Source organism: Salpingoeca rosetta, assembly GCF_000188695.1.
Source record: "Salpingoeca rosetta unplaced genomic scaffold supercont1.30, whole genome shotgun sequence".
Classification (NCBI taxonomy): Eukaryota; class Choanoflagellata; order Craspedida; family Salpingoecidae; genus Salpingoeca; species Salpingoeca rosetta.
This window is the reverse complement of record NW_004754904.1, coordinates 306,580-327,613: the sequence shown is the minus strand read 5'-3', so window position 1 is coordinate 327,613 and position 21,034 is coordinate 306,580. Positions and strand designations below refer to the sequence as shown.

The following is a 21,034-nucleotide window of genomic DNA, read 5'->3' as shown; positions in this document are numbered from 1 at the left end:
TGTATGTGTGTGTGTGTGTGTGTGTGTGTGTGTGTGTGTGTGTGTGTGTGTGTGTGTGTGTGTGTGTGTGTGTGTGTAGCGCCGTGAAGGTGTGGGGTGGGGCGTCAGTACTCTGTGTTCTCGTGTGGATGACAACACACTTTTGTGAATATATTGACAGGTGCTCAAGTCGGCGCCAATGAAGAGGATTGAGATTGCGAGTGGAAACCAAACTGTTCTGGTCACAGCTGTCAACGACACAATCCACATCAAGCGCATTGCTGTAAGAAGCACAACGCAGAGGGGAGGCGCGTGTGGGGCCGGAGCTGGTAGTTTCATGTTGTGTGTGTGTGTGTGTGTGTGTGTGTGTGTGTGTGTGCGTTTGTGTGTGTGTGCGTGCGTGTGTGTGTGTGTGTGGGTGTGTGTGTGTGTGTGTGTGCGTGCATCTGTGTCATGGTATCTTGTCCTGCTTCAATGCGACGTCTGTCGAATGGTCGCCGTGTTGATCTGCGGCACTTCCTTTGCCCTGCGTCGAGCTGCTTTGCTGTCCAGCACCCGCTCGCTTTGACGGCCCACGTTTTTCACGTACACTCACACACAAACGCTGATCTGCTTTATCCTTCTTCTTCCTCCTCGACAATTTGCCATTGACAGAACGGAAGCGCATAAAGGACGTTCTCCAGGGGAAAGTGAAGAGGAGAGAGTGGATGCAAGCTGCGCGGTGGTTGTATGATTGATTGATTCACTTCGTTTGTGTGTGTGTGTGTGTGTGTGTGCTTGGGTTGCATTGCTGTTGCACTTTTTGCTTGTGCAACTTGGTGCGGCTTGTGTCTTGTTGTGGGCATCTGGAGTAAACGATGGCCAGCAGACAGCGCATCGCAAACAGAAAACAACAACACAGGCATGCACACATGCATGCATACGACACAAGCAAGAAGCCAGCCACGCACGATGAAACACCCCACCACCACCATCACCACCACCAACAACAACAACAACAACAACAACAACAACAACAACAACAAGGGCTTCAACACCACCATCACCACCACCACCAACAACAACAACAACAACAACAACAACAACAACAACAACAACAACAACAACAACAACAAGGGCTTCAACACCACCACCACCAACAACAACAACAACAACAACAACTTAAACAACAACAACAACAACTTAAACAACAACAACTTAAACAGCAACAACAACACACGCGGCACCTGCAGCGCCACCGCCATCATGCCTGCTGCTCATCATCATCCCCGTCAGCGAACAAGGTGTGGGGGCGGGCCCTCAGCGTGACGCCGTCCTGGCGCCGCGAGTACGCTGGATTCTCGTAATGGCGTGCAGGAACTGATCCCTGCTGCTGCCGCTGCTGGCTGCGCTTGGTGTTTGCGCGGGGAACGATGGGAGGTGGTGCTGGTGCCTCAATCGTGTCATATGTGGCTTCGGCATCGCCGCCGTCACCGCTGCTACCACCACGAGCAGTGACAGCAGGCAAACAGTTGTCATACACGGCATTGCTGCTACCACGCGACGGGTGGAGCGTGTTGGAGTGCGCAACATTGTACAAATGCGGCTGCGGCCGCTGTTGATTGCCAGGAGCATGTGCCTGCGGTGGCACTGCAGTTGTTTGGCAAGGCATGTCGTCATACTCAAACCCATAGTCGGCCGTGGGCTCTTCAGCCACCCTGCTGCCCTGGTGCTGACGCGGCAGTGGTGGCAGCGGCGTTGCTGATGACACCCCACGCAACCCATACACGTTTGCACGCTGCCACTGTGTCGTGCCCGCTTGTGACGAAGGCAGTGATGATGATGATGATGGCGGTGCTTGGAATTGTCTTGCCTCCCCGTTGTGCTGTTGCTGCTTGGCTGCTTGCCAGGCTGGCGTGGCGTAAACTCCACTGGACGCTACAGCTTCTTGAGCGTGGGCAGGACTCCTCTGCGCGCGTTCAGACAACGCATTGCCATTGGTGGCGGTGGAGGACGAGGCACCCGAGACGGGTGACAGGTAGTCGTCAGCGCCGGTGAAGCCGTTCATATCTGCATAGTCGGCCTCGCTTGCTGTCGTGTCGCCCACATGACCAGGGGGCGGCTGCCACATTGGATTGGCGTGGTACGTCGAACCTAAACAGTCACGTATGATGGGTGTATGTGAGTGTGCGTGCGAGCGAGCGAAAAAAGTGTGTGGATGTATGGCGACAGCGTGAGTGAACGGGGAATGTGTTTGTGCGTGCATGTGTGCGTGTGGCTGTGAGAGGGGCGGGCGCGTGCGACTGTGCGCAAACACAGGAAAGCCTCATCGGAACAAGCAGGCCACAGAACAGTGCGTTGCTGCTCTGCAATGTGACTGCACTGCGCACCCGATGGTGAAAAGGACAATGGCGGAGACGAGGCATTCTTGTTGCTCCACGTGTCGCCAAGCTGTCATATGAGTGTGTGCAATCAAAAGCTTAGCCACTGCAACGCATACCAATAGCATAAGGTAGAACCAAGACACTCAACACGCGACACATACGCGTACACGTACAAATACAAACACAAACACAAGCACAACGTACACATCAACACGCCCCAAGCACGCACCAACGTCACACGATGGCGCACCACCCCCAACTTGAATGAACAAGCGTGTGCATGTGATCACTGTGCCACTGTGAGTGTGCTCACATCACTGTGTTCGCCACGTGCGGGCGCGTTGCAATGCTCAAATTCGTACCTGCACGGCTGTGCGTGGCTTTGCGGTGCGACGCAGCCAGACGACAAATACAGCGATGATTACAAGGGCGAGTGCGCCGACGCTGGCGCCAATCGCGATGGATGGCTGTCATGAAACAGTAGCGGTGGAGACCGTGGTGTGTGTGACACGGACAGTGAGGAGATGCGAAACTCATACACTTCTTCTCCGAATGAATGGGAAAACGTGTGACATGACTGTTTTCGGCCGCGAACATACATTCAACGCCAACACTCCAACAGGGGAGCGAGCATGCAAAGCTCGGCCACACACACACACACAAGAAACGTGCACCACCATGCATACATGCAAATATGCACGCATGCACGTGCGTACATCTGCACTGCCGGTGCTCCCACTGGCTTGGGATGGGTTGCCATCGACGACGCACATGCCCAACTCTGGCACGTAGCGCGCATTCTCTGACGAGCACACTGTCTCCACGCGGCACACCCACGAACCATCAACCTGCAACACACACACACACACACCATGCGTGAGCGTGAAGGTTTGAATGCGTGTAAACATGTGGGGCAATCACATGAGCACTTATGTTAGGTGAGTGTGTGAATACAAGTGTGACAAAGTGCGATGGAGATGAAAGCGTGTTCAGAATCCCATCGCGCGCACAGAAGCGCGAATCCTGATGCGTTGGAAACCATGGCACGTGCACATGCACACAAACTCACGAACACACACATACAGACACAGGAACACACATACAAACACAGGAACACACATACAGATGCAGAGCAGAATATGCAGCACGCAGCACGCGCTTGCTCACAAGTTCTGGTGCGCCGTTGGAGGGACACGTGCAGGTGGAGCCGTCAACACATGTTGGGCGGCTCAGACACTCCCCCGTGATGATGTGCAGTACAGAGCCAGCGGGACATGTGGCCTACAACAACACGCATGGTGGTGGTGGTGGTGGTGGTGGTGATGGTGATGGTGGTGGTGCAGTGCGTTGGAGGAATGAAAGGTGCGTAGTGAGTCACAGTGAATCATAGTGGGCGGTTCCCATGAGAAGAGAGAAGGAAAGAGACAGCGAAAGGAGCGGGAGGCGGAAGGGGTCACAGAACAGCAGAGGCCCACAGGACAGAATGGCGACAGTACAAATGGCCGCAAATTCATCAGCAGCACACGCATACGCACACATACACACAGGCACAAATACACACATTACACATCCACGTACACACACACAGAGGCGCACACAGGTGCACATACGCATGCGCACAACACAAGAACACACACACATACGCATGCGCACAACACACACACACACAAGCCGCACACACAAGCCGCACACACAAGCCGCACACACAAGCACGCACACACCTTGCCGGCGGGACAGTTGCACGCTGGACAGCGAGTGAGGGAGACAAGAGATACAGAGATGTGGGGATTGCTCGTGTAGATGGATACCACGGCCTCCACTGCACTGAACGGCGCAAACAATGTCTGCAGAATGTGGCACATGGGTGAGAAGGGAGGGGAGTCATTGATTGCAAGAGTGCCACATAGAGCGTGGAGCAAGCGATTGTGGTCAGTCCGTGCAAGTCTCACCTAAATAGGCTGAAAACACGCACATATGCACACACACACACAAGCTCACACAAGCTCACACTCCCACACCCACACACCCACACTCCCACACTCCCACACATGCATGCATGGTCATCGACAAACAAAAGCACACACGCACGCACACAAGCAAACTTGACACGCACAGGAAGAGTGCAGATGGTGTCGGACTTGAGTTCCGGTGGCACACGCAGCTCAACAAGGACCGTGCTGTTGCTGTGGGAGTGTGGCACAACAAGTTGCGGTGAAACCAATCATGAGAGAGTCAGCAAAGCGACATCAAGAGCTAGCAAGAGCATTACACCTCTCAAAGTTACGATCTGCATCCACCCCACCGCCATCATCGTCAACAAACGCGCTCACATATACACACGCACACGCGCACGATATGTGCATGATGCAACATCGTACCCTGCTGCCGCTGCAAGAACGGCTGTGATTTCAACAGCGCCACGAGAGAAGATGTGTGTATCCAAGCGCCCGTCTAGCGCAATGGCGATGGCAGCAGTCAATTGCCTGCGAGCACAGGTCACGCGCGCAGTGTGTGTGTGTGTGTGTGTGTGTGTGTGTGTATGCGTGTATGTGTGTGTATGTGAGAGGGAGTGAGAGAGAAAGCGAGGGGTCGGATGGGAGACATCAAACAATGAGTGTTGGTGCTCGCTTCAATAGCAAACACACACCACACACGCACGCGCACACACCTCGTGTTAACATGAGCTGGTGGTTGCGAAATGTGCAGAACAGCCTGCACAACAACATCAACGCCGGGTTCCAGCGTTGTGGTTGTGGTTGTGGTTGTGGCGGCCAAATCATCGTCAACATCAGGAATGTCGTCGTCGTCGTCGTCGTTGTTGTTAGTGGTGGTGGTGGTGCTTGGAAGCGTCGTTGCCGCCTCTGTAGTTGTTGCGATGGTGGTGGTGGTGGTGAACGTGGTGGTGGTGGTGGCTGCTGTTGTTGTTGTTGGCTGCTCGCACGGCTCCAAACCATCTTCCCCTTCACCGCCCTGCCACCACCGCCAAGCAAACGCACACAAGCCGAAGCTCACAGTGAGTAAGTGTGAGCGTGTGTGTGTGTGTGTGTGTGTGTGTGTGTGTGTGTGTGTGTGTGTGTGTGTGTGTGTGCAATAGCAGGTTGAGGGATTTAAGAAGAGCACACACTGCGTGGAACCACGATCACTTGGTGAAGGGACGCTGACACCACCGCACCTGGAAGGGAAAGTAGAGTGCTGAGGAGGGCGCAATGAAGAGATGTGTGTTCGGCTTCAGCGACACACTGGCATTGTGTGTGTGTGTGAGTGTGTGTGTGTGTTTGTGTGTGTGTGTGAGAGAGGATAATTGGTGAAGATGTAGACTCGGCTATCAACGTGTGGCAAACAGATGTAACACCACAGATCACACGCACTCTAGCTTTCAGAAGGTGACATGATGTGACACTCGACAGCAGCCAGTTGCCTGATACCTGTCCGCACGCTGGTTGCCTTCAACGATGATGTCCTATCGGTGAATTCAATCAGAAAGCAGCGCAGAGTTGAGGGAGAAGCAGAGACAGAGAGTGCACGCAAGCACAAGTGTACAAGCACACATGTAGGATACACAAGACGCTGAGGGCACACACACACACATGTATGCATACATACACACACAAACAATCAATGCAAACACACATACACCACACGTGCATACCAGATGCATCATGACTACCGCTTGCTACGAACATGCCACGAAACACACGTCCAAGTTCTTTCCCTCTCCTTTTCCCCCACACTAAATCGCCACCATCACCGTGGTACTGGCATGCCAGCAAGCAGTGCCGTACATTGGCAGCAGCAACGTGGTCGTCGCATGCAGGACGGCGGAGTGGCGTGCCTTGGCCGCTCGTGTCAGACCCGTACAGCCAATATGAGACCGCGCTCCACACCGCAGTGTCATCGCCATCCCCAATCCAGAACACTGGCGTGCCGTGGTGCCACACAAGGAATAAGAACAAAACCCCGCATGAGTGGTCGAGTGGTGAATAGGACGCACGCTTCTTCTGCACCATCACGCTTGCAGTGGGCATTCCAAACAGGACAATGTCATGTCATCACAGACACACACGCTACACCGCCTCGGGCACAGCCCAGCACAACGAACCACAACACAACACCATGTAAAACACACACGTATGCACAAACGCACGCACACACACGCACACACACACACGCACACACGCACACACGCACACACGCACACACGCACACATGCACACACGCGCACACACACACACGCACACACGCACGCACAGTTCTCACACGATCACATGGCACCTGTGGGCGGCATCTTGACGGAGGTGGTGAGAACCGGGACATGGCTGGTTGCATTTTCTTTGTACTGTACGGATACAGACACAGCGTACGCTGCGCCTGAAGTCAGGCGATGAACCGCCATTTGGCCGGCAGCAACGTCATCTTGCGTCGTGGACAGGGCGGGGATCTGTGGGCCGGCCGACGCCTCTTCCCTCTCCAGGCTACACAGGCACGCAAACAAACCATGCGCGTGTTTGAGCAGTGTGAGAGACAAGGCATGTATGTACCTTATCGGGGACATACGCATTGGGGGGGGGGAGTTGACCAAGATCGAGGGTCCCGCGCTTGGCGATCAGCAGCACAGGCGCTGCTCGAGGTCATCAGTGCACCCAACCCCAGACCATTCCAAACACCAAGTCAACCTCGTGCACATCGTCGTTCATTCGCCTGCATGTGCGCACCTGACAATGACCCGGTCCACTCCCGCTGCTGCCCTTGACCAGGTCACAAGGAGTGTGCTCCCTGTCACGGGCTCCACCTGCTCATGCACAAAATCACACGTGCGCGGCCATCACGCGCCGTCGGTGGCAATACAGAGCAAACCTGGTGTGAGAAGATGTGCAAGTGCCCTTCAGAGCAGTATTGTTGGGCATGATGAGCAGAGCTCCCAATAACCTCACGGCAGCCGTCCTTACTTCCTTAGCGACTCACCCGAAGATCGGCAAGCGGGGCGCACGGGTACGCGTCGCGCTCCCTCGTCTCTTCCGTGCCCTTCTCATTGTCCGGTGGTTCAAAGGCAAGCACGGAGTTTGGCAGCACTTGGAGCATGGTTGATGGGCCGAGTCCAAGTGCGTGCACGACGCGAACTTGCGACGGCGGCAGCTGCACGACGGCCGTGTCTCCAGCACTGGCCTGCAAGGAACGAAAGGGATTTGGTGAAGAGACGGTGGAAACAAAAGGACACAACAACAAGTGGGGTGAGTGTTGAGTGGGGCGATGAGTATGAGCACCAAAAAGTCAACAGCACTTGAGACGACGACATGACAGGAAGGAAGCGAATTTGCAGAGTGATAGAATGATGGTTGGGAGGAGCAATCGGGGAACATGGCTGGGCTAGCAAACAACGGAGAATGCCATCCTCTTCAACACAACAAAACACACAGCACGCACAACCAACTATACACGAAACAACACAGAACGACTGAAACAAGAACAACACAACCCCTCAACTCCCAAAACGAACAGCTACTGCTACAACAGACTCAGAACAGAACAGAACACAGCCACATACCTGGATAACGACGGTATCATCTTCGCACGGAGTTGTTCCGTCTTGCCAATTGCTCACTGCAACCCACTTCGTCCCTGGTCCGATCCATGCAGCCAAAGACGACGACGATGCTGATGCGACGCCCTGTGCCGCTGCGGCGACAAGCACCGCCAACAACAGCCCTCTCACAACACAGCAACCACCGCGCATGATGTTGGTCTTGCAGTTGGACAAGAACGAAAAGTTGACTGGGACAATTTGTGAAAGTTTTCGTGCAAATTATGCACAATTCCCGTTGCGCGTTGTGTGTTGAAGTGTTCAGCCTCCTCTTTGTTTGTTCTCTCTTTCTTTGTTGCCACAAAGCAAACACACCCGCCCCCTAGCCTCTCCCTTCCCTCCTCCTCTGATCCAACGACAACTGCTTCTCCACCAAGCCAACCAGCCATGCTCTTGGTATCTCGCTTCATGCTGCTCGCTGTGGCGTGCCTCGCTGCTGCCAACAAGAGTCTACTGCTGGCTGTCGCCGCGAATGACGTGCCCTACCCTTATTTCGCCTCGGACTCCTCGGGCCACCTGCACATCAACACGACATCCCCGGAGCAGGATGTGTTTGTGAATGGCGTCAGCTTCAAACAGCTGGTGGAGGACGTGAAGGAGCTCAAGGCCGTTGTTGGCCTCACTGATGGCGCGCAGGACTCGCGCAGGGGCCGCATCACGGACGTGTTTGAGGTGTACGACGACGCCGTGTACATCTCCGCACCAAATGGTGTCTTCTTCAGCTCGTCCAAGGAGCACAAGGTGACGGAGGCTGCGGACGGCTGGAACCCAGTCACAGTCTCTGCCCTCGTTGGCGACTACATGACCTTCAAGTGGAGCTCGCTGGAGGCCGTGTACGAGACCATGAGCGACGGTTCAACAGCAGTGCAGGGCGGGTTCAGCAGCGGCAACGCCAAGATTGGGGGCGAGTTCACCATCCGCCTTCGCGAGGCAAAGACCTACTACTTCCGCGCCGCCAACAAAGGCTTTGTGTGCACGGTTGTTGCCAAGCCCGCCGGTGTCGCCCCTGCAGTGCAACAGCTGCAGGTCGGCCGCGCCAACTACAACTTTGAGATTGTGGGCTTTGGTGAGGACGCCGGCTCGAACTGCGAAAACCTGTATGGTGCCATGTACAACTCCAACGGCGCTTGCAAGTGCCGTGAAGGTGCCGTGAAGCGCATGTACCGCAGTTACGATAGTGATGATATCTACATGTGCGTTGTTGCCCGTTAGAGGCTGAAACGGCAAGCGTGGCCGAAGAGCAGTGCAGTGCAGGTGAGGTGACCGCACGTGTACCCCTGTGCATGGCTGAACCGGGACATTGGTGTCTGTCTCTGTCTCTGTCTCTGTCTGTCTGTCTCTCTCTCTCTCTGTCTCTCTCTCTCTCTGTCTCTCTCTCTGTCTCTCTCTCTCTCTGTCTCTCTCTGTCTCTCTCTGTCTCTCTGTCTCTCTCTCTGTCTCTCTCTGTCTCTCTCTCTCTCTCTCTCTCTCTCTCTCTCTCTCTCTCTCTCTCTCTCTCTCTCTCTCTCTCTCTCTCTCTCTCTCTCTCTCTCTCTCTCTCTCTCTCTCTCTCTCTCTCTCTCTCTCTCTCTCTCTCTGTATGTGTGTCGTGTGATCCACTGTCTTGTGCATGATTCTCTGATGTGGGTTCTACGAGGATGTCAAGTTTTCCTGCTCTGCTCTGCCTTGCATTTTTGTGCTGCCTTGCTTTGGGTAGGCTGCCAGTGCCTTTGCTTTGGTGCCTTTAGCTTTGCTGAGTGTGCTTGCTACCTTGCTACCTTGCTACCTTGACTGACTTGCGTTTTGCGTCTTTCTTGTTCCATCTGTTGCATTCCTCTGTCTACTGTCTTCTCTGTGTTTGGTTCGAGTGGCTTGTCTCGTATGCTTGCTTCTTTGTGCTTTCTTACTTTCGTTGCCTTCACCGTTACCTTCACCTTTCCACCCCTGTCTCTGTCCTCTTCGTGATCTGACCTCACCCCTGCGCTCTGTTCTTGTTCTTGTTGACTGGTGCATGGCAGTGTTCTTTGAGTTTCTGATTCATTCTTGATAGTAAAGAGAGACAGGGGCAATGATGGCAAGAGGGGGAAGAGATGAGGACTTGAGGAGGACACTTGCAAAGCTCTCAAAGCTCTAAGCTCTCTTAGTCTCTGGAGCTGATTGGAGACTTAGAGACTTGCTGCAGCAAGCACTGATGTGATGTGATGTGGTACAACATGACAACCGAGCAAACAAACCCTGCCTGCCCGCCAACCTCGCGGACAGCTGTCTACGACACCATAAAATGGCACGCACACAGCTACGACCTTCAAGGCGACGCGCCGAAATGGGACACACCGGAGGTGGATATGGCTTGGCTTGCCAGGCAACCCCTCCCACGCCCCACGCCCACAAACCTGCAAGAAGCAAGCCACAAACAAACCACAAGCAAGCAAGCAAGCAAGTGGCTTGTGGAGTTGCCGCACTTTCCCACAAGCCAACGAGCAAAGCAACCCCAGCCACAGCATTGACCAACGAGCATGGAGAAGGAGCTGAGCGTGTGCCTGGACGCGCCTGCGGATGGGGTGAAGCTGGATACGGTGAGCGTGAGCGGGTGCATCCGGCTGGTTGTGAAGCGAGGGGACCAGGATGGCAAGCTGCAGCCGGGGGACGAGCTGCTGACCATCAACGAAGCCCCGGCGCCAAACATTCTGCTGGCAAACAGGGCGCTCAAGACCAAAGGCACCTCCCTCGTGATCAAGCGCAACCCAATGGCGGTCGTGGGCAAGCCCGCCACACTGACCACAGTTGTGAAACAGCAAGCAAAGGGGCGCACAAACAGCGCTGGCGCCGCGCACCATGGCACTGCTGCTGCTTCCCGGCCTCCAGCACACCACGGCGCAGAAACCACTGCAGCACCACCGCTGTCGCCGTCGCGCCTGTCGCCAATGGCCCGAAAGACGGCAGACCTCATCAGCAAGGCGAAGAAGGAGCTCGCCTCCAACAAGCTCGTGCGGCGCCGCCGCTCTAGCTTCTCCACGCGCGAAAAGCATATGCGTCTCTTCATCTCCAGCAGTTTCGTAGACATGCACCTCGAGCGTGACCTCCTCATGAAGCACGTACGTGTGTGTTTGTGTGTGTTGTGTGTGTGCATGTGTGTGTGTGTGTGTGTGTGTGTGTGTGTGTGTGTGTGTGTGTGTGTGTGTGTGTGTGTACGGTGTGCCTATCGCCCTTGTCGTTGTGTGTGTATGAGCGCACCCTTTCACCATTTCTGTTTGTGAGCACTGTGCTTGCTTCTTCTCCCCTCACTTCCCTCCTCCTTCAACCTCCCAGAATCACTCACACTTACCAACGCACACACACACACACATGCCCTTCAGGTGTTCCCGAAAGTGCGCAATGCGTGTCTGCAAATGGGTGCGCAGTTCACGGAGATTGACCTCCGCTGGGGCATTGACGAGCAGTCCCAGATGCCACAAGTCATCGCCACCTGCCTCACCGAGGTCACGCGCTGTCGGCCCTTCATCCTCTGCATTCTCGGCCACCGCTACGGCTGGCAGCCCCCAATGGTGTGTGTACGTCTGCGTGTATGTGTGTATGTGTGTATGTGTGTATGTGTGTATGTGTGTGTGTGTCTTTTTGCGCGCGCGCGTGTTTGTGTGCCTGTGTGCCTGTGTACCTGTGTACCCATGTATCTGTGTGTGTCAGTCTCGCTGCCTGTCCCTCTGTCTGCCCGTCTGCCTGTCTGGCTGACTCTGTGTTTGTCTATCCATCCGTCTACCTGCCAGTCCAACTGTGCCAGCATTTTGTTTGGCTGTGCTTTCCGCTCAAAGGCTTCTGTTGTACAGCCACACCTCCGACCCATACGCTCATCCAAAGACACCCAACACACCAAACATACCAAACGCACCAAACACGCACACATGCGCTCTCCCAACAACAACAACAACAACAACAACAACAACAACAACAACAACAACAACAACAACAACAACAACAACAACAACAACAACAACAACAACAACAACAACAACAACAACAACAACAACAACAACAACAACAACAACAACAACAACAACAACAACAACAACACCACCACCACTCCTCCTCGAACCGTGCAGGAAGCGCTGCAAGAGGCGTGCGGGCTGGCACCAGACCTGCAGTGGACGCTGGACGCGCACGGGTGCAGCATCACCCATATGGAGGCCATGGCAGGCATCTTGCGTCTGCCAGAGAGCGAGCGCCGCGGGCTCGTGTACCTGCGTAGCGAGGAATACCTGAAGACATTGGAGAAACCTCTGCAGCAAGAGTACAGCACAACTGATGCGGACGCGCGCAGCAAGATGGCGGAGCTGAGGCAGACGCTGCTCAACACCAGAGGCATCACCGTCCGCACGTACAACAGGCCCGATGACCTGCCCCAGATGGTCATGGAGGACTTGCTTGCACGCTGCCAGGGCGCATTTGCCCACGAGGCCCTCACAGACCCATACCAGCAGGACAATTTCTCCCACAACGCGTTTGGCGCGTCGCGCGCCGCCACCTACATCCCCTTTCCACACCTGCAAGAGCTGATTGGCGACATACAGCAGCGAAGCAGCAACACCCCCGTGCACGTCCTTGGCGAGTCGGGCACGGGCAAGAGCTCCATCATGGCTGCCTTCCTCGACCAAGTGCTTGAGCAACCAAACGCCCTTACCTTCTTCCATTTTATCGGCCACAGCAGCCACAGGTCAGCGCGCGTGCGTGTGTGTGCGCGTGTCGGGGAGAGGAAGAGGGAGAGGGAGAGGGAGAGGAGGAGGAGCTTCTAGTGATACAGCAGAAGTAGCATGTTCAGTGCTCATTTTCTCCGTTGGCATGCACCCATCCTCCAGCCCACACAACTACACAATCACACACACACACCACATGCATTCACACACATACTCACACTCACACACATACTCATACTCACACATACCAACACATTCACTCACACACACATTCACATACTCACACATTCACACACACGCACACATACTCACACTGTCCGCACTGCAGTGCGCACCACGTCAACCTGCTCAAGCGGCTGCTGCACCAGCTGAAGCAGTGGGCGCCAGATACCATCACAGAGCCCGTGCCCAGCACTGCCGCACAGCTCGCCGCCGCACTCCCCTCGTGGCTCTCCACCGCCTCCACCGCACGCAACGACAAGGTTATCGGCACTAGTGTGTGTGTGTATGTGATGGTGTTCATGCCAGACCATGTGTCGGTCGCTTGTGCAACCCCGACCCGCTTGATTCTCTGACAATTCCCTCCCCCAAAACACACACACACACTCACTCACTCACTCACTCACTCACACTAACAAACACACACACACACGCACGCACACACACGCACACACACACACACACACACACACACACACACACACACACTCTCTCTCTCTCTCTCTCTCTCTCTCTCCCACCACACACACACACTCCCACACTCACACACACTCCCACACTCACACTCACACACCCTCCCCCCCCCACCACACACACCACTTCCAGACCATCTTCATCTGTTTGGACGCGCTGAACCAGCTGCAGAACATCGACAACGCACATGAGCTTGCGTGGCTGCCAAAGGTGTTCCCGGCAAACGTGCGCGTTGTCCTCTCCAGCACGCCGTGCCGGAGCGCTGATGTCGTTTCCAAGCGAGGGTGGGACGTGAAACACATGCCGCACATTGGTAAGTATGAACGCATCACCTACGCGCTTCTCTTCCTTAACAAGCGCGGCAAGGAGCTCTCATTCGACCGCCTGCACCAGGTGTGTATTGTGTTTGTGTGTGTGTGTGCGTGCGTGCGTGCGTGCGTGTGTGTGCGTGCGTGCGTGCGTGCGTGCGTGCGTGCGTGTGTGTGCGTGCGTGCGTGCGTGTGTGTGTGTGTGTGCGTTGTGTTGTGTATGTATTTGGCATAGATGCATGCCTTGGTACAATTCATTGCTTCTCGCAAATCTACGTGTGAGCATCTGTACCGCCTTGCCCTTGTCTTCAAATTCCTCATCACAAACAACCAAACACACAACACACACACACACAACACAACCACTGCCCAGATTGTGAGTGCAGAGCACGTGACGTCGCTGCTGCACCTGCGCCTGATTCTGGAGGAGCTGCAAGTGAGCGCATCCTTTGACACGCTTGACACGTTTATCCCGCGCATGCTCGCGCCGCCCACGCTGCCGGCCTTCTTCGGCCTCGTTCTCCAGCGCCTGGAGGACACGTACAACGATGCGCTCAAGAGCACAGTCGCGCCCGCTGTTGCGCGGCGTGGTATTGTGGGCAGCATCATGTGCTATGTTGCGTGTGCCCAGCACGGCATTACCGAGACAGAGCTGATGGCGGTGCTGGGCGTCGCCCGCTCCCAGATCTCCACGCTCATGTTCGCTGTGGAGGAGTTTATGCAGATCAACACCGGGTACGTGCTGTTTGCACACGAGGCGTTTCTCAAAGCGGTGGAGGGCAAGTATCTCAGCACAGATGCCCACCGCACAGCCGTGCACGCTGAGCTTGCTGCCTTCTTTGCCGGCACCATTGGCGACAACGGCTGCGGTGATGCCCTGCCCACTGACGAGGAGAGCAGCGTTGCGCGCGTGTGTGCGGAGCTTCCATGGCACCTCCTCCTCTCCAAGCAGACGGCAGCGCTCTGCGCGTTCCTCACCCGCATCCCCATCTACCGCCGCATGCGCGCCTCTGAGTTTCTCAAACTTGAGCTGGCAAGCTTCTGGCGAGAGGTGGGCCTAGACGAGGCAAGTGCGCGCTACCCTGCTGCACTTGCAGCCTACCTTCGCAAGACAAACCTCGGTGCCGTGGAGGCGGCGGACGTGACCCTGGCCCTGGCCACGGGCCTCCATGAGTGGGGCGAGTACGGCGCAGCGGAGCAACTCTACCAGTCTGCACTCGACACTATCACAGACGGGCGCACAACGCCTTTGCTTGCAGGCCACAACGACAACAACACCAATACCAGCAGCCACCATCACCACCACCACCACGACGACGATGACGACGACGAGCACAGCAACGACGCTGATGTTGATCGGGGCCTGTCCCAAGCGCAGTCGCACGTGCTGGCGGAGGTGTTGGTTGGCTTTGCGCGTCTGCGCACACACCAGAGCCGCGGCAGGGAGGCGCAGGCCCTCCTCCGCCGCGCGCACCCCATGTTCGTGCGCATGTTCGGAGCCGACAGCCGCGAGGCAACACAGGTGCTGGACGACCTGGCATGGAACCAGATCATGGCCAAGCAGCTGCGTGGTGAGCGCGGCGCCGTCTCGCTGCTGAAGCAGTCGCTGCTCGCCAAACTGCGAGCCATGCCCAGCACCATTGCCGCCACCATGCACCTGGACACCCTCGATGGCGGCGCTGATTTGGACGACGACGCATGGACGCATGTCATTGACACGCTCGCCGCCAACCCGAAGCAGACGCCACGCACGGTTCCGCCCGCGCTCAACAGACTTGCCCTCGCATACTCCAACCTGGGCCACATGCGCATCGCGGAGCAGCTGTTTTCCTGCTCGCTCCTCCTCCACCGCAGCCTGTGGGGCGACCAGCACCCGAATGTCGCACTTGTCCTCGGTGACCTGGGCAGCCTGTACGCGCGCCAGATCCCACCCGAGAAGCTGAGTCTTGCTGCGCAGGGGGAGGTGTATCTGTACGACGCAGCAGACCCCGAGCGCAGCGACGCGCAGCCTTTGCGGATGGACGTGGACACGCTGTTCTCCAAGGCGAAGCAGTGCTATGAGGAGGCCATTGCCATCCGCACGCAAACGCTTGGGCGGGAGCACCCGTTCACTGCCACGTCCCTCAAGGGCCTCGGCGACCTGCTGTGCCGTCGTGCGCGCGTGCAGGATGCACTTGTGCTCTATCGCCAATGCCATGAAATTCGCCTGGATGCACTGGGCAAAGACAACAAGCAGACGCAGCTGGTGGCCGCGCGGCTGAGGGAGCTTGGCGAGGCCGTGTGATGGGCTGTGGTGTGGTGTGGTGTGGTGTGGTGTGGTGTGGTGTGGTGTGATGATGTCAAGACGTGCGCGCCACACGCTGTGATGGCGTGTTGGTACCGCTGGGCTCTGTGTGAGTTGAAGGCCCGCGTTACGTCTTGTTTGCGCTGCTCTGTTCTTACACCGGCTCCGTTACAGCTTACTCGCTGCTTGTTCACTCACGTCAGCGAGGTCGCTTCTCTCTGCTTTGCACATGTGCCATGTTGGACCGTTCTCCCCTCCATCTCTTTGCCCCTTTCTCGTTGCATGCACCGTTTGTTACATCTGTGCGGCTTCCACTCGCTGTTACTACATGCAACTCTGCTCCAGCATGAATGCAAAAACTCAGCCAAAGTGCACGGTCGCAATGGACAGGTAATCCCCGTCACAAATCACACAGCCAGGCAATCCAAGTCAGAAGAAACAACAAAAGCATGCAAGCATGCACACAACATACAATCCCCTCTCCCATCCACCCAACACGTAGTATCTACAGTGCAGTCAGGTGCACAATCACACGCATGCGTGAGCACGCAGCTGACATCACAAGCAAAAGTCATGCACATTCGTTTCCCACTTCATACGACACACATACACATACACAAACATGAACACACATACACACATGAACACATACACAGACACACGTGAACACACACATATGGACACACCCATGAACACACACCATGAACACATTCTGCACTGGTTCACCGCTGGCTGGACGACCCCTTGGGCAGAGACGCGGCAAGCGCGTGTCCGGGTTTGGACAACAGCTTCTGCTGTCGCTGTCGCACCATCGTGTTGTGGTGTTCCTGCATCTGAGCAAGATACATGCCACCACCACCACAGCCACTCGCAGCAGATGTCCGGCGCGTGTGTGCACGTGTGGAGCGAGGAGCGCGCGCATCGAGCTGGGTTGCCGAGGTGTTGTGACGGTGCCGACGTGTGCGCTGTAAACCTGTTCCACGGAACGAGACGTCTCGTGATGATGATGCTGACGATGGCGGTGGCGCGTGTGCACTGCCCATGTCTGCGCTCGTGTGCACCAGCTGCCACCGATCACCGCCGTCACGGGCCGAGTCCGTGTCGCTGTTGCTGTTGCTGTTGCTGTTGCTGTCGGTCGTGGCGAGCGTGTGCTCGCCGCCTGGCATCTGCAGTCCCCACAGATCATATGGCCGCACGCCCGGTGCATTTCGGATGCGGCGCGCACGCCTGTACGACATTGCAGGTGGTGATGATGATGATGCAAGCAGCGACCCATCACCAGGCAGACCGCTGCTCAGCGTGGAGTCGAGATCCCAGTGTGAGATGCGTGCGGACGGGCGCGGTTGCAGTGACGCCCGGCCCCGCATGCTGCTTGTGGTCGTGGTGGTGATGGCTGTCGCATTTGTGCTCTGCCGGCGATATGTGCCCGATAATGGTGCAGATGTTGTGGCGCCGCGCACGTCACGACGCCGGTGGAAATCCCGCTGCGTTGCTCGATGATGCAGCTCTTGCACAGCGCTGCAGGCGTGTGTATTGTGTGTGTGTGTGTGTGTGTGTGTGTGTGTGTGTGTGTGTGCATGTGCGTGTGTGCATGTGTGTGTGTGCGTGTGTGCGTGCGTGCGTGTGTGTGAGGGATCATCAACGCTGTCAGGCACACAAGACAAAAGCAGCGAATTCGCACGCAACATCACCCACTTGGGCACAAATGCTCATTCCATGTCGCTGACACAAAAGCGCTGCGACTCTCACACCTTTGATAAGACGCCATCGCAGCCGACAATGGACGGGTCAACTCTGAACGGCGCCGCGTGGTCGTGGTCGTCGTCGTTGCCTGCACACAAACACACAAGCGCGCATGCACACAGTTCCGCACATGCACACGAATGTAAGCGTAAGCGTTGGCAGTGAAGATGAAGTAAATAAGTACAGGTGTCACTGTGAAGCAAATACTGCACAAGAGTGTGTGCGCGTCCATGCGCGAGTGCGACCGACTCACCCAGGCTGACGTTCCGTTGCTTCGCGTCCGGGATGAGGGCGGGTTTGCAATCGTCGCTGGGGGAGCAGAGCGCCGACTACACATACGTCAACGTTTGTGTGTGTGTGTGTGTGTGTGTGTGTGTGTGTGTGAACGTGTGAGAACATGTGCGTGTGCGTGTGCGTGTGCGTGTGAATGTGTGAGAACATGTGTTCATAATGTGTGCTTGTGTGTTTGCGATGATGGCTTGCGCATGCCGCAAGTCTGCAAATATCCATTCTCCAACAACCATGTCAAGAAGCCACTGCTGCGACAAGCCCAACAACAATCTCTAAGTGCACGTGTACAACCGCCACCCACCGGCTGCTAGCTGGCTGCGTTGTCTTGCTGATCCGCCGCTGCTTGAACTTGTCGCGAACGCCATCAACCACGACCTCCTCCCCACTCATGGCCACCGTCGCCGCCGCTGGTGTGGATGTGCGGCCTGGGCCCCCGTTACGCGAACCACCATCGCCATTCCGGCGATTGGCAGAGCGAGGGCGCATCGTGGACGGCTTGCCACGAACACGCTGCTGCTGCCGCCGCTGCCGCTGCTGTTGTTGTCGTTGGCGGTGTTCGGGCGAGCGCATGTGTTCATCGGAGTCGCTCGAATCAAAGCCATCACTGCCGCCACCTCGACGACGTGGCCTGCCCAGCGCCGTCACATGTGCACCCGCGTCGTCCACCCCATCCTTGGACCACAGCGTACGGGAGAGCGCTGCTCGCTCGCTTCCGCCGCCATTGCGCGTGCGTGGATGTGACGATGATGGCGATGTTGATGATGATGCCATCTGCCGCAACGGTCGCGTCTCTCCCCGCTGCGCTCGACCCAGCCGCTGCACGCGCTCCTGCTGCTCACGCGTGTGTGCGCGGTGTCGTCGCCACGCCCGCTGGATGGTTATCGCCGCCACAACCGCCGCCCGAATCCGCGACACGCGGGCTGTTTCCCGACGCTGCAGCGATCGCCGCGTCATGCTCCTGCCATTTGCCACGGGAGGATGGTGAGGGTGAAGGGAAGAAATGAACGCAAAGGACGGGGAGGGGCGTGGCATGAGTTTGAAGTCACGGGGCTGACGGCAAGCGCGTTTGCCCATGCACTCATTCCTTCGCTCGTGGCATACACACATACATGCACACATGTACACACATACATGCACACATGTACACACACATGTACACACACATGTACACATGTACAAGCACGTGTACACACGTGTACATACATGTACACAGAGTCACACCAAAACGTCTGCAGCCACGCGAGCGCCTACTGACCTGTGCAGGATGAGAGCACGTGCGCGTGCATCGAGACCAAGCGTTGCTGTTTCCTCCAGTGGCAGCGCATCGCCCGCGTCAACAGCACTCGGTCGCGTTCTTGTTACTGCTGCTGCCGCTGCTGCTGTCGGTGACGTTGTCTTGTCCCGTTGTGGTGCTTTCGCTTGAGCTCGGTCGTGCTGTTCTGCAGCGAGGGCAGCAGCTGTTCTTCTTTCTTCCTCCTCTTTCTTGTTCTTCTGCCTCGCCTTCGCTTCTTCTTGCCGCCGCTTTGCTTCTTCTTCCTCCTGTTTCTTCCTCTCCTCTTCTTCCTCTCTCTTCTTCCTTTCCTCTTCTTTCTTCTTCCTATCTTCCTCTACCTCTGCTTGTTTCCTTCGTTCCTCCTCTTCCTCTGCTTGTTTCTTCCTTTCCTTTTCCTCGTCCTCTGCTTGTTTCTTCTTCCTATCTTCCTCCTCCTCTGCTTGTTTCTTCCTTTCCTCTTCCTCTTCCTCCTCTCGTTTGGCTCTTTCTTCCTCAAGCCGGTTGCTTTCCTTCTGCTGTTCTGCCTCCTTCTTCATCGCTTCATCTTCTTCCTCCTTCTTTCTCATCTCTTCCTCTTCCTTCTTCATCCGCGCTTGTTCCTCTTCCAGCTTCTTTCTCGCTTCTTCCTCTGCTTGAATCTTCCTCTCCTCTTCCTCTCTCTTCTTCCTTTCCTGTTCTTCCGCCTCCTTGTTTCTCTTCTCTTGTTTCTTCCTTTCCTCTTCCTCCTCCTCTTCCTCCCTCTTCTTCCTCTCCTCCTCTTCCTTTCTCATCTCCTCCTCCTCTTCCTCCCTCTTCTTCCTCTCCTCCTCTTCCTTTCTCATCTCCTCTTTCTTCTCTCGTTGCCGCTGCTCCAATTCCGCCCGCGCTGCCGAAATCGCCGCAGTCGACTGTTGCAACACGACAAACACGCACACAAACACGCACACAAACACGCACACATGTGGTGAGTAATGATCGCACGGTGGCAACGCGCGCACCATGTCCATCTGCCCATACACATACACAAGCACATACACATACGTATACAAATACCAACACCCCATACACAGTCCCATACATACACACAGTCACATACACAAACACAAACAGAAATGTGCGCACCTTCTTCCACGCTCGAAAGCTGCGCTGGATCTTCAAGACGGCAATCTGGCCACGGTGAACGCACGTGAGGGCAGCGTTAGTACGTGGAACAGCACATGCGTATTCATGGCACATTGCACCTCTCAACCCGCTCTATCGACACACGTATGCAAATGCACTCAAATGCACACAGGTACACACACACACACACACACACACACACACACACAAACGAAAACACACACACACACACACACACACGCACACACACACACACACACACACACACACACACAAACGAAAACACAGACACAGCTTGCTCGCGCAACCAACCCCAACCCCCCCCCCCCCCAAAAAAAAACCCAAAAAAAAACCACCAACACATTGGCCTGCGCACCATTGCCATTTCTGCGCGTGTGTAACCGCCGGCGTCTCTGAGCATCTCCACCACACGTTCGTGTTCCCGCTCGTGCGCGTAGTCCAGAGGCGTGAACCGCTTGTCAGAGTGCTCCATGTAGTTTGGCCATGCGTTGTGCTGTAGCATTGCCGCCACCACGTCAGCGTGTCCCTCCAACGCGGCCCAATGGAGGGGTGACACGCCGTCAGCGTCAACGACGTTTGCATCTGCGCCAGCAGACAACAGTGCATTCACGCTCGCAAGACACCCGCCGAAGCACGCAAAGTGGAGCGGCTGGACACGTGTCGCGGCGAGTGTGTGTGTGTGTGTGTGTGTGTGTGTGTGTGTGTGTGTGTGTGTGTGTGTGTGTGTTGTTGT

General features: G+C 56.1%; 4 protein-coding genes across 4 annotated transcripts in view; 2 read left to right on the top strand and 2 right to left on the bottom strand.

Annotated features, from left to right (window-relative positions):
* Positions 1-1,134: 1,134 nt before the first annotated feature.
* On the bottom strand, positions 1,135-8,136 carry PTSG_09906 (histidine-rich metal-binding polypeptide). Its single transcript, XM_004989202.1, has 16 exons — positions 7,885-8,136; positions 7,305-7,505; positions 7,055-7,131; positions 6,615-6,814; positions 6,125-6,258; positions 5,768-5,802; positions 5,515-5,581; positions 5,011-5,312; positions 4,721-4,825; positions 4,456-4,525; positions 4,064-4,186; positions 3,510-3,623; positions 3,059-3,190; positions 2,705-2,809; positions 2,349-2,409; positions 1,135-2,112 (listed from the first exon to the last, which is right to left on the bottom strand). Exons 1-16 carry the CDS (start codon positions 8,071-8,073, stop codon positions 1,223-1,225), a joined length of 2,805 nt encoding a protein of 934 aa, XP_004989259.1. The 5' UTR covers positions 8,074-8,136; the 3' UTR covers positions 1,135-1,222.
* Positions 8,137-8,158: 22 nt separating this feature from the next.
* PTSG_09905 (uncharacterized protein) lies at positions 8,159-9,327 on the top strand. Its single transcript, XM_004989201.1, has one exon. It carries the CDS (start codon positions 8,308-8,310, stop codon positions 9,130-9,132), a length of 825 nt encoding a protein of 274 aa, XP_004989258.1. The 5' UTR covers positions 8,159-8,307; the 3' UTR covers positions 9,133-9,327.
* An 861-nt stretch (positions 9,328-10,188) lies between these two features.
* On the top strand, positions 10,189-16,291 carry PTSG_09904 (uncharacterized protein). The gene is made up of 6 exons (XM_004989200.1): positions 10,189-10,994; positions 11,256-11,444; positions 11,997-12,607; positions 12,916-13,069; positions 13,413-13,673; positions 13,962-16,291. Exons 1-6 carry the CDS (start codon positions 10,416-10,418, stop codon positions 15,870-15,872), a joined length of 3,705 nt encoding a protein of 1,234 aa, XP_004989257.1. The 5' UTR covers positions 10,189-10,415; the 3' UTR covers positions 15,873-16,291.
* PTSG_12949 (uncharacterized protein) overlaps positions 16,176-21,034 on the bottom strand; it is a 10,839-nt gene continuing 5,980 nt past the window's right edge. Inside the window, exons 16-22 of the mRNA XM_004989199.1 lie at positions 20,657-20,950; positions 20,281-20,325; positions 19,162-20,066; positions 18,208-18,864; positions 17,869-17,944; positions 17,624-17,703; positions 16,176-17,390 (exon numbers count right to left, since the gene is read on the bottom strand). Coding sequence (XP_004989256.1) covers positions 16,595-17,390; positions 17,624-17,703; positions 17,869-17,944; positions 18,208-18,864; positions 19,162-20,066; positions 20,281-20,325; positions 20,657-20,950 — 2,853 coding nt within the window. The 3' untranslated portion in view covers positions 16,176-16,594. The remainder of the gene's footprint in view (positions 17,391-17,623; positions 17,704-17,868; positions 17,945-18,207; positions 18,865-19,161; positions 20,067-20,280; positions 20,326-20,656; positions 20,951-21,034) is intronic.